The sequence below is a fragment of the Somniosus microcephalus genome, chromosome 22 (genome assembly GCF_052327205.1).
Source record: "Somniosus microcephalus isolate GS21.2 chromosome 22, FLI_Smic_1.0, whole genome shotgun sequence".
Lineage (NCBI taxonomy): Eukaryota > Metazoa > Chordata > Chondrichthyes > Squaliformes > Somniosidae > Somniosus > Somniosus microcephalus.
In genome coordinates this window covers 12932050-12944941 of record NC_141008.1, presented here as the reverse complement: position 1 = coordinate 12944941, position 12892 = coordinate 12932050, and the positions used below count along the sequence as shown (strand labels likewise).

Sequence of the window (12892 nt, the reverse complement as noted above, 5' to 3'; positions counted from 1 at the left end):
GGCCGTGTAACTGGGACTCCTGCACCTGTGGCCGTGTAACTGGGACTCCTGCACCTGTGGCCGTGTAACTGGGACTCCTGCACCTGTGGCCGTGTAACTGGGACTCCTGCACCTGTGGCCGTGTAACTGGGACTCCTGCACCTGTGGCCGTGTAACTGGGACTCCTGCACCTGTGGCCGTGTAACTGGGACTCCTGCACCTGTGGCCGTGTAACTGGGACTCCTGCACCTGTGGCCGTGTAACTGGGACTCCTGCACCTGTGGCCGTGTAACTGGGACTCCTGCACCTGTGGCCGTGTAACCTTGGTTCCTGCACCTGTGGCCGTGCAACAGGGACTCCTGGATCTGTGGCCGTGCAACAGGGACTCCTGCACCTGTGGCCGTGCAACAGGGACTCCTGCACCTGTGGCCGTGCAACAGGGACTCCTGCACCTGTGGCCGTGCAACAGGGACTCCTGCACCTGTGGCCGTGCAACAGGGACTCCTGCACCTGTGGCCGTGCAACAGGGACTCCTGCACCTGTGGCCGTGCAACAGGGACTCCTGCACCTGTGGCCGTGCAACAGGGACTCCTGCACCTGTGGCCGTGCAACAGGGACTCCTGCACCTGTGGCCGTGCAACAGGGACTCCTGCACCTGTGGCCGTGCAACAGGGACTCCTGCACCTGTGGCCGTGCAACAGGGACTCCTGCACCTGTGGCCGTGTAACCAGGGTTCCTGCACCTGTGGCCGTGCAACAGGGACTCCTGCACCTGTGGCCGTGCAACAGGGACTCCTGCACCTGTGGCCGTGCAACAGGGACTCCTGCACCTGTGGCCGTGCAACAGGGACTCCTGCACCTGTGGCCGTGCAACAGGGACTCCTGCACCTGTGGCCGTGCAACAGGGACTCCTGCACCTGTGGCCGTGCAACAGGGACTCCTGCACCTGTGGCCGTGCAACAGGGACTCCTGCACCTGTGGCCGTGCAACAGGGACTCCTGCACCTGTGGCCGTGCAACAGGGACTCCTGCACCTGTGGCCGTGCAACAGGGACTCCTGCACCTGTGGCCGTGCAACAGGGACTCCTGCACCTGTGGCCGTGCAACAGGGACTCCTGCACCTGTGGCCGTGCAACAGGGACTCCTGCACCTGTGGCCGTGCAACAGGGACTCCTGCACCTGTGGCCGTGCAACAGGGACTCCTGCACCTGTGGCCGTGCAACAGGGACTCCTGCACCTGTGGCCGTGCAACAGGGACTCCTGCACCTGTGGCCGTGCAACAGGGACTCCTGCACCTGTGGCCGTGCAACAGGGACTCCTGCACCTGTGGCCGTGCAACAGGGACTCCTGCACCTGTGGCCGTGCAACAGGGACTCCTGCACCTGTGGCCGTGCAACAGGGACTCCTGCACCTGTGGCCGTGCAACAGGGACTCCTGCACCTGTGGCCGTGCAACAGGGACTCCTGCACCTGTGGCCGTGCAACAGGGACTCCTGCACCTGTGGCCGTGCAACAGGGACTCCTGCACCTGTGGCCGTGCAACAGGGACTCCTGCACCTGTGGCCGTGCAACAGGGACTCCTGCACCTGTGGCCGTGCAACAGGGACTCCTGCACCTGTGGCCGTGCAACAGGGACTCCTGCACCTGTGGCCGTGCAACAGGGACTCCTGCACCTGTGGCCGTGCAACAGGGACTCCTGCACCTGTGGCCGTGCAACAGGGACTCCTGCACCTGTGGCCGTGCAACAGGGACTCCTGCACCTGTGGCCGTGCAACAGGGACTCCTGCACCTGTGGCCGTGTAACCAGGGTTCCTGCACCTGTGGCCGTGCAACAGGGACTCCTGCACCTGTGGCCGTGCAACAGGGACTCCTGGATCTGTGGCCGTGTAACCGGGACTCCTGCACCTGTGGCCGTGCAACCGGGGCTCCTGCACAAGTGCCGTGTAACCGGGACTCCTGCACCTGTGGCCGTGTACGGGCCTCTCGTACCTTGGTAAGTATACCCCTCTGTAATCCGGACTTTTTGATCAACCGGCACCACGCCAGTCCCATCGGTGCCGGATAAAAGAGAGCTTCCTGTACTTGAATTTTCCCACATTACAACTGTGACTCCACTTCAAAAGTTCTTCATTGGCTGTAAAGGGCTTTTGAGATGTCCGGTGGTCGTGCAAGGCGCTATATAAATGCAAGTCTGTCTTTTCTTTCTGCATTGACTGCTGTCTGCCAAGCGATTGGTCACCCCTCCTAATATCTCCTCCTTTAGCTTGGTGTGTCTTTTTGTCTGATTTACCCATATAAATGTAGATTATTGTTTAATGGTGTTGAGGTACAGATCGGCCATGACCTGATTCAATGATGGACCAGGCTCGAGGGGCTGAATGACTGACTGAATAGAATCTTGGGCCTTTCCATTCTTTGAGAAAATGTGCTGGTGCTCCTCCTGTTACAGTTTTAACTTTTAAAAGTTTGTTGAATTGGGAATAGAAGTTGCGTCTCAGAATTCTTGTATTTGTGTTCAGTATTTCTGGTTTAACCTGTGGCCTCTTTTCCTGGCAGCCCTGCTGTTGGCCTACATGAAGGGAAATGCCAACCTGTGTCGAGCCATTGTGCGAGCTGGGGCCCGTCTGGGAGTCAACAACAACCAGGGGACCAACATATTTAATTATCAGGTGGCCACAAAGCAGCTGCTCTTCCGGCTTCTAGGTAACTTCTTAAATCTCCGCAATTACAAGCCTGATTCCGGTCATCGGACTCTTGTTTCTTCAGCCTGCCGCACTTTGCATCATGAACCAGTGTAGCCCCTGGCACGGGCTGCAATCTGATTACAGCTCCAAAATAACAGCACAGTGGCCCCATCTGACCATTGTGTTTTACATCCTAAAACATAACTTTTAATGTGCTTATAAACTTCAAAAAAGAAATCTTTAAGACGCATTATCCCCCAAATTTTCTGTCTTTTTGGGAAGGTATTGATCTGCAGCTGAAGTGACTGGTCAGTACTTTGCCGTGTAATTGTACTTTCTGTCCGAGCCTGAATAACAAGTCTTCAACTGTTTGGCCATGGACTGTCCCACTACTGCAAATTGTACTCTGGCATCTTTCAATCGGACTTTATTTTCTGCCTGTTTTTGAATCCGAGGGCTCCATGCTACAGTTCAGTGACTTCCTGCCAGTCCAGTGTCAGTGTTGCATCTTCAGCAGCAAGTGTGTAACAGCAGTCTGGAGTGACTTGCCCGCCATTTACTTTCTCCATCGCCCTATGGGAGGAAGCCGCAGGCTTCTCTCTGCGCCAACTCTGCCGCATGGGGCCTGGCCCGGGGGGGGGGGGGGGGGAGAGAATGCAGCACACCCTTCTCCGCATAAACCAGCAAGACACCAAACCACTCTTGACGGTCTGCATCTTCTCTCCAGCAACAACGTAGCAGGGTGAGCTGTCGTGGAGGGGGGGTGCGGTGTAGGGGGAGATGGGGTGGTGTAGGGTGAGGGGGGACGCTGGGAGTGGTGAGAGTTGTCGGGAGGCGTGTGCACGCACTGTACCCTCGAAGATTTATGGTTTGTTGTGGCTTCCCTTTTCTAGTGTTGCATTTTCATCATTGCATCCTGAAATTCTCCGGTATTAACAAAGGGTGCTGAGACGAGCGGTCTGTATTTAGGGGGGAAGCGATCTAGACCCATGTGACTGCCGCCTTAGATTTACAAAGTATCCAATTGCTCAATAACTTAAAAATTCCTACAAGGCATGACCTTGGACGCCACCCAGTCCCCCGCTGTGTTATTGACTTTAATGTTGTTTCAGACATGCTGTCCAAGGAGCCTCCGTGGTGTGAGGGTTCCAACTGCTTCGAGTGCATTTCCAAGTTTGGAGTCACTATGCGGAAACACCATTGGTGAGTTGTCTTGTGTGAACTCCAATATATTTTGCTGCTGCAGATTGCGTGGCTAGAGTTTAGCAATAAGTTGATTGAAATTGAGGCTGAAATTTTCCCCACACAAACCAATTTGCACAACACCTGCTTTGACCAGACTGACCTGAGCCTGTACCAGTCTGAGGGTGGTTCTGTATTTGTAACCTGATCATACTTGTTGGCAATGTAATTTTTTTTGGGGTGAAACATAGAAACATTGAAGATAGGAGCAGGAGTAGGCCATTCGGCCCCTCGAGCCTGCTCCGCCATTCAATGCGATCATGGCTGATCATCCAAATTCAGTACCCTGTCCCTGCTTTCTCCCCATACCCCTTGATCCCTTTAGCCTTAAGAAATATATCCAGCTCCTTCTTGAATATATTTAATGAATTGGCCTCCACTGCCTTCTGTGGCAGAGAATTCCACAGGTTCGCCACTCTCTAGGTAAAGAAATTCCTCCTCATCTCTGTCCTAAATGGCTTACCCCTTATCCTTAGACTGTGGCCCCTGGTTCTGGACTCCCCCGCCATCGGGAACATCCTTCCTGCATCTAGTCTGTCCAGTCCTGTCAGAATTTTATAAGTTTCAATGAGATCACCTCTCATTCTTCTAAACTCCAGTGAGTACAAGCCCAATCGACCCAATCTCTCCTCATACGTCATTCCTGCCATCCCAGGTATCAGCCTGGTGAATCTTCGCTGAACTCCTTCCATGGCAAGAACATCCTTCCTCCGCTAGGGCGACCAAAACTGCACACAATACTCAAGATGTGGTCTCGCCAAAGCCCTGTACAACTGCAGCAAGACCTCCTTGTTCCTGTACTCAAAAACCCTCTCGCTACGAAGGCCAACATACCATTTGCCTCCTTAAGCCACCTGCTGCACCTGCATGCTTACCTTCAGTGACTGGTGCACAAGGATACCCAGGTCTCGTTGCACTTCCCCTTCTCCCAATCTACTGCCTTCCTGTTTTTGCCACCAAAGTGGATAACCTCACATTTATCCACGTTATATTGCATCTGCCATGTTTTTGCCCAATCACCCAACATGTCCAAATCATCCTGGAGTTTCTCGACATCCTCCTCACAGCACACGCCCACCCAGCTTTGTGTCGTCTGCTCTTTGCTTTCTGTCTGCCAACCAGTTCTCTATCCAAGACAGTACCTTACCCCCAATCCCATGTGCTTTAACTTTACATGCCAATCTCTTATGCGGTACCTTATCGAAAGCCTTCTGAAAGTCCAAATACACCACATCCACTGGTTCTCCCTTATCTATTCTACCAGTTACATCCTCAAAAAATTCCAGTAGATTAGTCAAGCATGATTTACTTTTTGTAAATCCATGTTGACTTTGTCCGATCCGGTCACTGTTTTCCAAGTGCTCTGCTATTCCATCTTTTTATAATGGACTCTAGCATTTTCCCCACACACGGGTGCGCGGCCCATTCAAAATTTCACGCATGCGCAAAATCACCCATTCAAAAGCCGGTAAGCGGCCTACGCGGGACCTCGACAGCTGCGCGGCCATGCAGCTTAGTGGGAACGTTGCTTGGTGGTGGTCATATTTGAACTGCACAAACTCGAGGTAAAGCTTTAAATATAAAGACGTGCACTGCTCATTCACATGAAAATTGAAGCTGGCCTTCAGTTTGCTTTGAATCAAAACCATGTACAGTGCGGAGCTTAAAGGGTGTCGGCCGTGGCTCAGTGGCAGCACTCGCGCCTGAGTGAGAAGGTCGTGTGTTTAAGTCCTACTCCAGGGACTTGAGCACATAATCCAGGTTGACACTCCAGTGCACTACTGAGGGACGCTGCACAGTCGGCGGTGCTGTCTTTCGGATCAGACAATAAATCGAGGCCCTGTCTGCTCCATCAGGTGGACGTAAAAGATCCCATGGCACCATTTTGAAGAATAGCAGGGGCTGTTCTCCGTGTCCTGGCCAATATTTATCCCTCAACCAAGATCACTAAAACAGATGATCTGGTCATTTATCACATTGCTGTTTGTGGGAGCTTGCTGTGTGCAAATTGGCTGCTGCGTTTCCTACATTACAACAGTGACTCCACTTCAAAAGTACTTCAGTGGTTGTAAAGCACTTTGGGACGTCCTGAGGTTGAGAAAGGAGCAAACCTTTAACAGTTGCGTAGAGAGAACATTCTTCTGTTGCTGCCTTTGTTGACTTTTCTTTAAATGGAAAAAAAATTTTTTTAAATGGCATTGCTGCTGATCTGCTCAGGCTGACCGGTACAGAGCGGTTACTGAGTGTGCAGGTCAGGTCTCCATTTCAGGGACAGTGGTGAGTGACGTGCCCATGGTGCCTCAGCTTCAGTTGTGGCTGTTTAATTCAGCTTCCTGAATTCAGTAACTTCTAAGACCCAATTTCCCCCATTTTATATAATCAGCAATTGGTTAATAAAAATACCTCTCCCAAAAAAGAGTTAAGAATAAATGGATTATTCTGTGCAATAAATATGCTGTCCTTGTGTTATTAGTAGCCAACAAAACATTGGTACCGTTAGACTTTTAACATTTGTAAAGTTATGTAGTGGTTCCCTGTGAGCTGTGCTTTGTTCTGCGCGGCCTGTTTCTTTTAATGTGCGGTCCCTTTAAATTTCTGCGCATGTGCGGTATTTACAGTGTAAAAGCCAGTGAGCGGTCTGCGCGGGACCCGTCTGATTATTGTGCAGCCACCTTAGCGGGAACATTGGTAGTGGATGTAAAGTTGAAGAGAAAAATTGCAGTGTTTGCAGGAGCTGTGTGCGCGCTCTGTTGATACAAGTCCTCTTTGTCTTGACAGCCGCCACTGTGGACGATTGCTCTGTCACAAGTGTTCGATGAAGGAAATTCCCATCATCAAGTTCGAGTTGAACAAGCCTGTGAGGGTGTGCGACATTTGCTTCGATGTGCTGACACTGGGCGGGGTCTCTTAGTACTTGTTGGAGTTGCCCTTGCGTTTTGTGTTTTAGCAGCACTACACAGCACCTTTCCAGCAGCGGGAAGCTCGAATCGAACTCGCGCCTTTCAAAGAGAAGCCCAAACACTTGGGGGACCGCATTATATTACTCAGATTGAAATTATGCTGTTTGATTCTTCGATGTATTAATGGACTCGGTGACATGAATGGATGGATGCATAGCCATGTGAATCGATCAGAATTGAGTGCTGGTGCTTCTGGCTGGGGTTGGGTTTGACCCTATTCTGATGGGGTTGAATAGTAGAAATATTCAGGACCTGGTGTCATTTCAAGTTAACTCTCTCCAGTTTCTGCTCTACTGTGTATTTAAAAAAAATCTTGTTCATTAATCGTAGTTAACACTCTCTTTCCCCCTCCAACTCTATCCAGAGGTATTGTCAAATGTCATCTTGATCTTTACAGATGTCAACAAGACTTGGCACAATAATATAGGCTAGCTCAGTGGGGGGGAAGCAACACTTTGAGGGAATTGACTGACTGTTTTGCCCTGTGTAGACTGTACATGGTAACTGTGCCTCAGTTTGGTTGTCAAATTCCTGATCTGTTTACATCTAATCATAGATGGCAGCAGCTGAATGTATAATCCTTAATGGTTTGGATCTCTGCGGGAACAAAGTTAGTAACACTAATTTAGGAAAATATTTTATCACCAATAGAAATAGTTGTGCGTTTTAAAAAAAGGGAAATGCTGCATATTTAGACCAAATGCACGGCCATGTACATGGTAGAATATGGTCTCTTTTTTTTAAACTGGAACAAGGTGGAATAACTTTTTAAAATCTACTACTTGGTACAGTGGTTCATGAATTTCCCAGTTTTAGTCCAGTACACTGTTTGCTTTACCTGGCTGTCCTTTGTACGGAGCCATACGTATAGCACTAACCTAGTTTGCGGCATCTTCGAACATCACTCAGCAATCTGGTAATTGATGTGCTCTTACGGGAATCCTGGAGACAATGGTTTGCTGGAGGCCCTGCTGTCAACGGTGGCCAAGTCAGATTGGAGCTGTTTCCCCAGCCAGTGCTGGGGGCACTCGCTGTGGGTCCCACAATATCACTAATCATCTCGGAAGCTTTAGTCCTAAAAGACACAGGGAAGCCGTTTTTGGTGGTTATGTTCGAATGACACTTGGGCCTACCTGGAGGGGGAAAGGGTTACATTTGGACAACTGTCATCTCATCCATAAAAGGACTATTCCAAGGATTGCCACTTAATGTACAGTCAAAATTGTGTAAAATATTTCAAAACCACCAGTTATTTTATGCAGTTTGTGCTGTGCTATATAATGCTTTATAGTGTTTTGGCAAAACTTCATTGCATTATCTCAATTCGTTTGAATATGAAGCCTGTTGCTTTAAGTGAGGCTGACCAGCTGATATTCTGCATTCACATTCCATGTATAATTCTGTGCTATACTACGCGTTTATTACAGCTTGTCTCGGCTCTGATGGGTAGGATGAAAGCTACATCCAGCCTTTTTGGAAACGTTTTCATTCAATTCTTGGTTGAGGTCAGCAACTATGTTGAACAACATTCCATGTGTAATATGATGTTGGTGCATTTGTGAGCAGAGTTGAATAATGTAATGATGCTGACATAAATAAACTTTAACAGAGATTTTTGGCTAACCACGCTAGCTGCTCTAAACCATTCATCAGGGGCTGTTCTTGTGTTACGTGGAGAGAACAATGTGCTATTGTTGGATTCATTTCAAAGGAGAGTTTAATCAGCGTGGGGTTGATTCAAGCCGTTCTCCATTTATTTACCGTGGATACGTCTCTGATGTTTCATGGTCCTGTGGGCTAAGCAATCTGTGCTAGCTTACTTACAGCACCTAGTTACCCATCACTGCTTCCTGCTGAGACTTGCCAGGGAACCAAGCTGAGGTCACTCAGTTCTTGCAGTGAGACCAGTTTCAGTATTTAAATGATGATGGAGATCGTGTTTTCATGGAAGCACTGGGTTTGAAGTAGAGTAACCATTTTCCCCAAGTAGTCTTGGCACTTCGGTCAATATTCATATGTTTCGGCCAATGGCCATGAGAAGTATCACGGGGATCTCTCTTCCCCGTTACATCCCAAATTATTTCAAATATAGATTTCATGCCTTTAAAATCTTATTCCACCGTACCTTTTTTTAAATCTGGTCATTCACAAGATTAGTCAACAGAACCTCCCCGTAAATTGTGATTATGCATTTGAGCACGCTTGGCTAGAATTTCTTTGAAGGAAGGACTTGGGAAAAGAGCAATGACTCAGCAGTGGTGGACTCGTCAGCAAGCTATAGTCGGCCAATCTCCATCATTAATGTTTACCATAAGCAGTTGGATTAAACTCGTTTTCAAGTTGCTTTATGCCAACTGCAGTCACAAACAGGTGTGGGACATGTAACGGTCGTGCCCAGTGCGAATGACCTATCCATTGGGACAGTCATTACTTGCGGAAATCAAATTGCAGCAAAAGCACCAACATCTTATTCTGTCTCCCCCGGCTGTTGCCCTTGTATTGGAGTCTTCTGTGTAATGAGTGACCTTTAACCCATTGAGAACTGCATTGTGCCACCACCTGAACATTACTTTCCCATGTTCAGTTCTGGTTACGTGCTATGATCAACAGTGCTTTTCAAAGAAAACCATGAGCTATTAAACTACATTCACCTAATAAAGAACAAATATGAAATTATAGAGGAACCTGTTTGAGTAGCAAGTGCTCAATGGGTTAAAATTTATTCCAGCCCTTAACCCCATTAATTATGATCCATTATTCAGTATTGGAAGAAATCTGTTTTAGTAATGGCTAATTTTTTGCACTAACATTGAAGCCTATTGCACAGAATTGTCCTATAATGGTGTATGTTTACTTCTGTTTACGGTGTATAGGTGAATAAGTCTGTACAGCAATGTCATTGAACATTACCCAGGATGTTGCTAACTGGTGCTTAGGGATATGATGATAATCAATATAGTCCTCTTTGGTAACAAAAGCCTGACTCTCTCTCTCTCTCTCATTACAAAGTAGGTGGGGTTAAAGTCTGTAATTCTCGGTGGTAATAGGCAAAAGTGGTCGCAGAGACCAGTGCCCCTCCAATGTGGCTTGAGCTGTCGATCAATATAATACTATAATGGGGGCTGCTTGTCACATGGCAAAATGGCAATGAGTGCATTGGCAGCCACTGGATATCTAGGAAACCGTAGTGAGGGGTGTAGCTGTGTTGAGATAGACACAATACAATGGTAAAATTCAGTAGTTATGCGTATGGTTCTTTATCTTTTTAGATCACACAGTTGTAGAAAACCCCTTAATGCTTTGCAGAATTGGAATTACTTGAAATTCTGCATTTTATAGTTGTCACCTGCTAAAGGCTACAGTACAAGTTTACCTGTCCAGCACATCTCCGTATGTATGAACACTGAGCACTTTTCACTTACCAAGCACGTCACACTATGCTCCTACTCGGCGGGTTTTCAATTTGTGATGGTATCCTAGAGGCTGGGATTGGTGGTTACCCTTCCCTGAGCTCTGGTGCAGTGGGTGGGGGGGGGTCAAGACTGCTGTCACATCTCTGAAAGCTGGTGTGCTGTTCTACAGGTATTCATCCCTTAATCAGCAATAGAGGCCAGTCATCACGTGCTGTTGTGGGACCTTGCTGGCCATCAATTGGCCATGTTTGCCTACATAATGTGTGCTGCACTTTGCAAGTAATTCATTGACTCTCAAGTGGTTTGTGATGTCCTGCGGATGTGATCAGGCTCTAGAGCAAGTTCTTATGCATTTAGGTAAATCTTCACTAAGCACTGTCTTGATGTGCTTTCTGCTGTGCTATTCTAGCTTTGCCTTAATCTCCAAACTTCTAATTGGGGAACATAACACTCTAGCTTGACACATTTCCCAACCACCTTCACATCCCAGAATAAATTTTAAAGAATCTTATTGTATGTGCTTTAGTGCTTTCAGTGCTATTATGGTGGCTCTCATTCACTGAGATCTCTTCACTGATGTGAAAATCTTCCTCCTCGCCACTGAACACCATGTGTCTCACCTGAACCACTGGCAATCAGTGGCAGAGCTATTTATAGGAGCAGGCACAACCTGACCCATTCTACATGGGAGTAAAAGTGGGCACGTGGTGGGTGGTATGAGAGAGAAACCCCCTTACATCCAGGGGAGCAATGGTTTGGTATTCCAGGTTGAGATTGGGAACTCGCCTGTGGGGAAGCGATGCACAATTTAGTTCTGATTTTGGATCTCAGTACACCATGCACCATTTGTTATCTGTTTGTTTATTCATCGGTTGCTCCTCGTGGGAAAAGGATACCTCTGAGCACTTTAGAAGGGGAATGAGAACTATACTGAGCAGGAAGTTGGGGGGCTGATGGCCCAGTTGAAAGGATGCAGGGTTGTTAAAGACAGAGGGAGGAGGCGTGATTTTAGGAGTGTGTCTCAGAAATCAGGCATTACTCAAATACGACTCTTGATAGGAGTGGGGAATAAGTAGGAATTTGGATTCATAGGGCCAGAGTTTAGGCTGAACCAATGACTAAAGAAAATAACCCAAATTTGATATGAAAGCTGGAATAGGGATCGTCCAGTTAATTTAGATGGGGCCACAGCAGTCTGTGGAGTGAGGTGAGGATAGGGGCAATGTGTATAAAGAGGAGCGGAGCAGCAGGATTCTGGATCGGGACTGGGTGTCGGCCGTAGCTGAATGGTCACATTTGCCCCCGAGTCAGAAGGTTATGGGTTCAAATTCCACTCGAGACTTGAGCATAAGCTAGCCTGACACCCCAGTGCAGTACTGAGGGAATGCTGCACTGTTTGAGGTGCTATCTTCTGCATAAGACATTAAACCGAAGCTGTCCTCTCAGGTAGATGTAGCAAATCCCAGAGCACTATTCTAAGAAGAGCAGAGGAGTTCTCCCGGTGTCCTGGCCAACCAATATCACTAAAATGGCCCAGAAATTCGGGTCCCCACGGGTGAGTACGCGCTGGGTACTCATGCGTAGGCCCAACAAAAGTGCCGGTTTCGTGCATGCAGTGCGCATGCGTGGGAAACCGGAACTTCCGTTCCCTTGAAAGAAGGGGTTCAGAGGTGGAACGCGTGCGCCGGAGAGGCTGCGCATACGCCTGGAACTTACTGTTTTTTTGCAGGTTTCTCCGGGAAGGTAAGTCTCCAGCAGTTACACATGTAAAAAGCAGGCGCAAGGCCTGCTTTTTACAAGGTAAGTGGTGAATTAATTAAAATTAAAACATTTTTTCCACAGGTTTATTATTTTTAAATACTTTAAAGAAAGGTAAGTTTATTTTTAGCCCCATTAGAAAATGTAATTAATTTTTTCAAAAATTTAAATTATTGTTTAAAAGTTATTTCATGTAATTTAGTTATTTTAAAAATGCGATTTAAAAAAAAAAAAAAATTACTTGAAGTTTGTGATGTTTTGGGGCTTATAGTATTTATAGATTTGACGGCTCTTCCTGTCAAATTTATGAATGAAGCATTCCATGTTACCATTGGCTCTCCATGACCCACGTGATCCCAGGGGACGCATCGAACTAACTGCGCCCCTGGGATGCGCAAGCACTGCGCGCCGGCAGTTGGAGGCCCAGGATCGGAATCCCACGCGGGCCCACAGCTCAACGGCCGGCGCGCTAGGTAAGTGCAGGTCGGGGGCGTACACCCGCGGGAAGCCCCCGACCCGAATTTCTGGGCCATTATCTGGTCATTTATCAACTTTGCTGTTCTGTTCATAAATGTGGCATCTATCTATATCCCATCTACTGAAAATGGGAATTGGAAAAAGAGGGTTAGTGTGGAAATAAGAGTGAATATCCAGTATTAGGCATGGCACAACCCAGTTTAATATCTTCCCCCTGTCTTTATAGAAAGATAAATCAACTTTCGTTAAACATGTACATTCTGGAAAGACTCCTACAAAACTGAACTCTTTCCCACCTTGATTGGGTAATATGCAGAATCCCAAGTAGTGATATAATCTCTAAGCATCTATGGATTTTTTTTATTTTTTTTTATTTCCACCC

At 47.8% G+C, this 12892-nt stretch overlaps 1 protein-coding gene across 2 annotated transcripts in view; it reads left to right on the top strand.

Annotated features, from left to right (window-relative positions):
- ankfy1 (ankyrin repeat and FYVE domain containing 1) overlaps window positions 1-9839 on the top strand; it is a 76755-nt gene extending 66916 nt beyond the window's left edge. For both annotated transcript variants that reach the window (XM_085964192.1, XM_085964190.1), the window contains exons 23-25: window positions 2533-2679; window positions 3773-3863; window positions 6681-9839. In XM_085964192.1, coding sequence (XP_085820318.1) covers window positions 2533-2679; window positions 3773-3863; window positions 6681-6813 — 371 coding nt within the window. In that variant the 3' untranslated portion in view covers window positions 6814-9839. The remainder of the gene's footprint in view (window positions 1-2532; window positions 2680-3772; window positions 3864-6680) is intronic.
- The last annotated feature ends 3053 nt before the right edge of the window (window positions 9840-12892 follow it).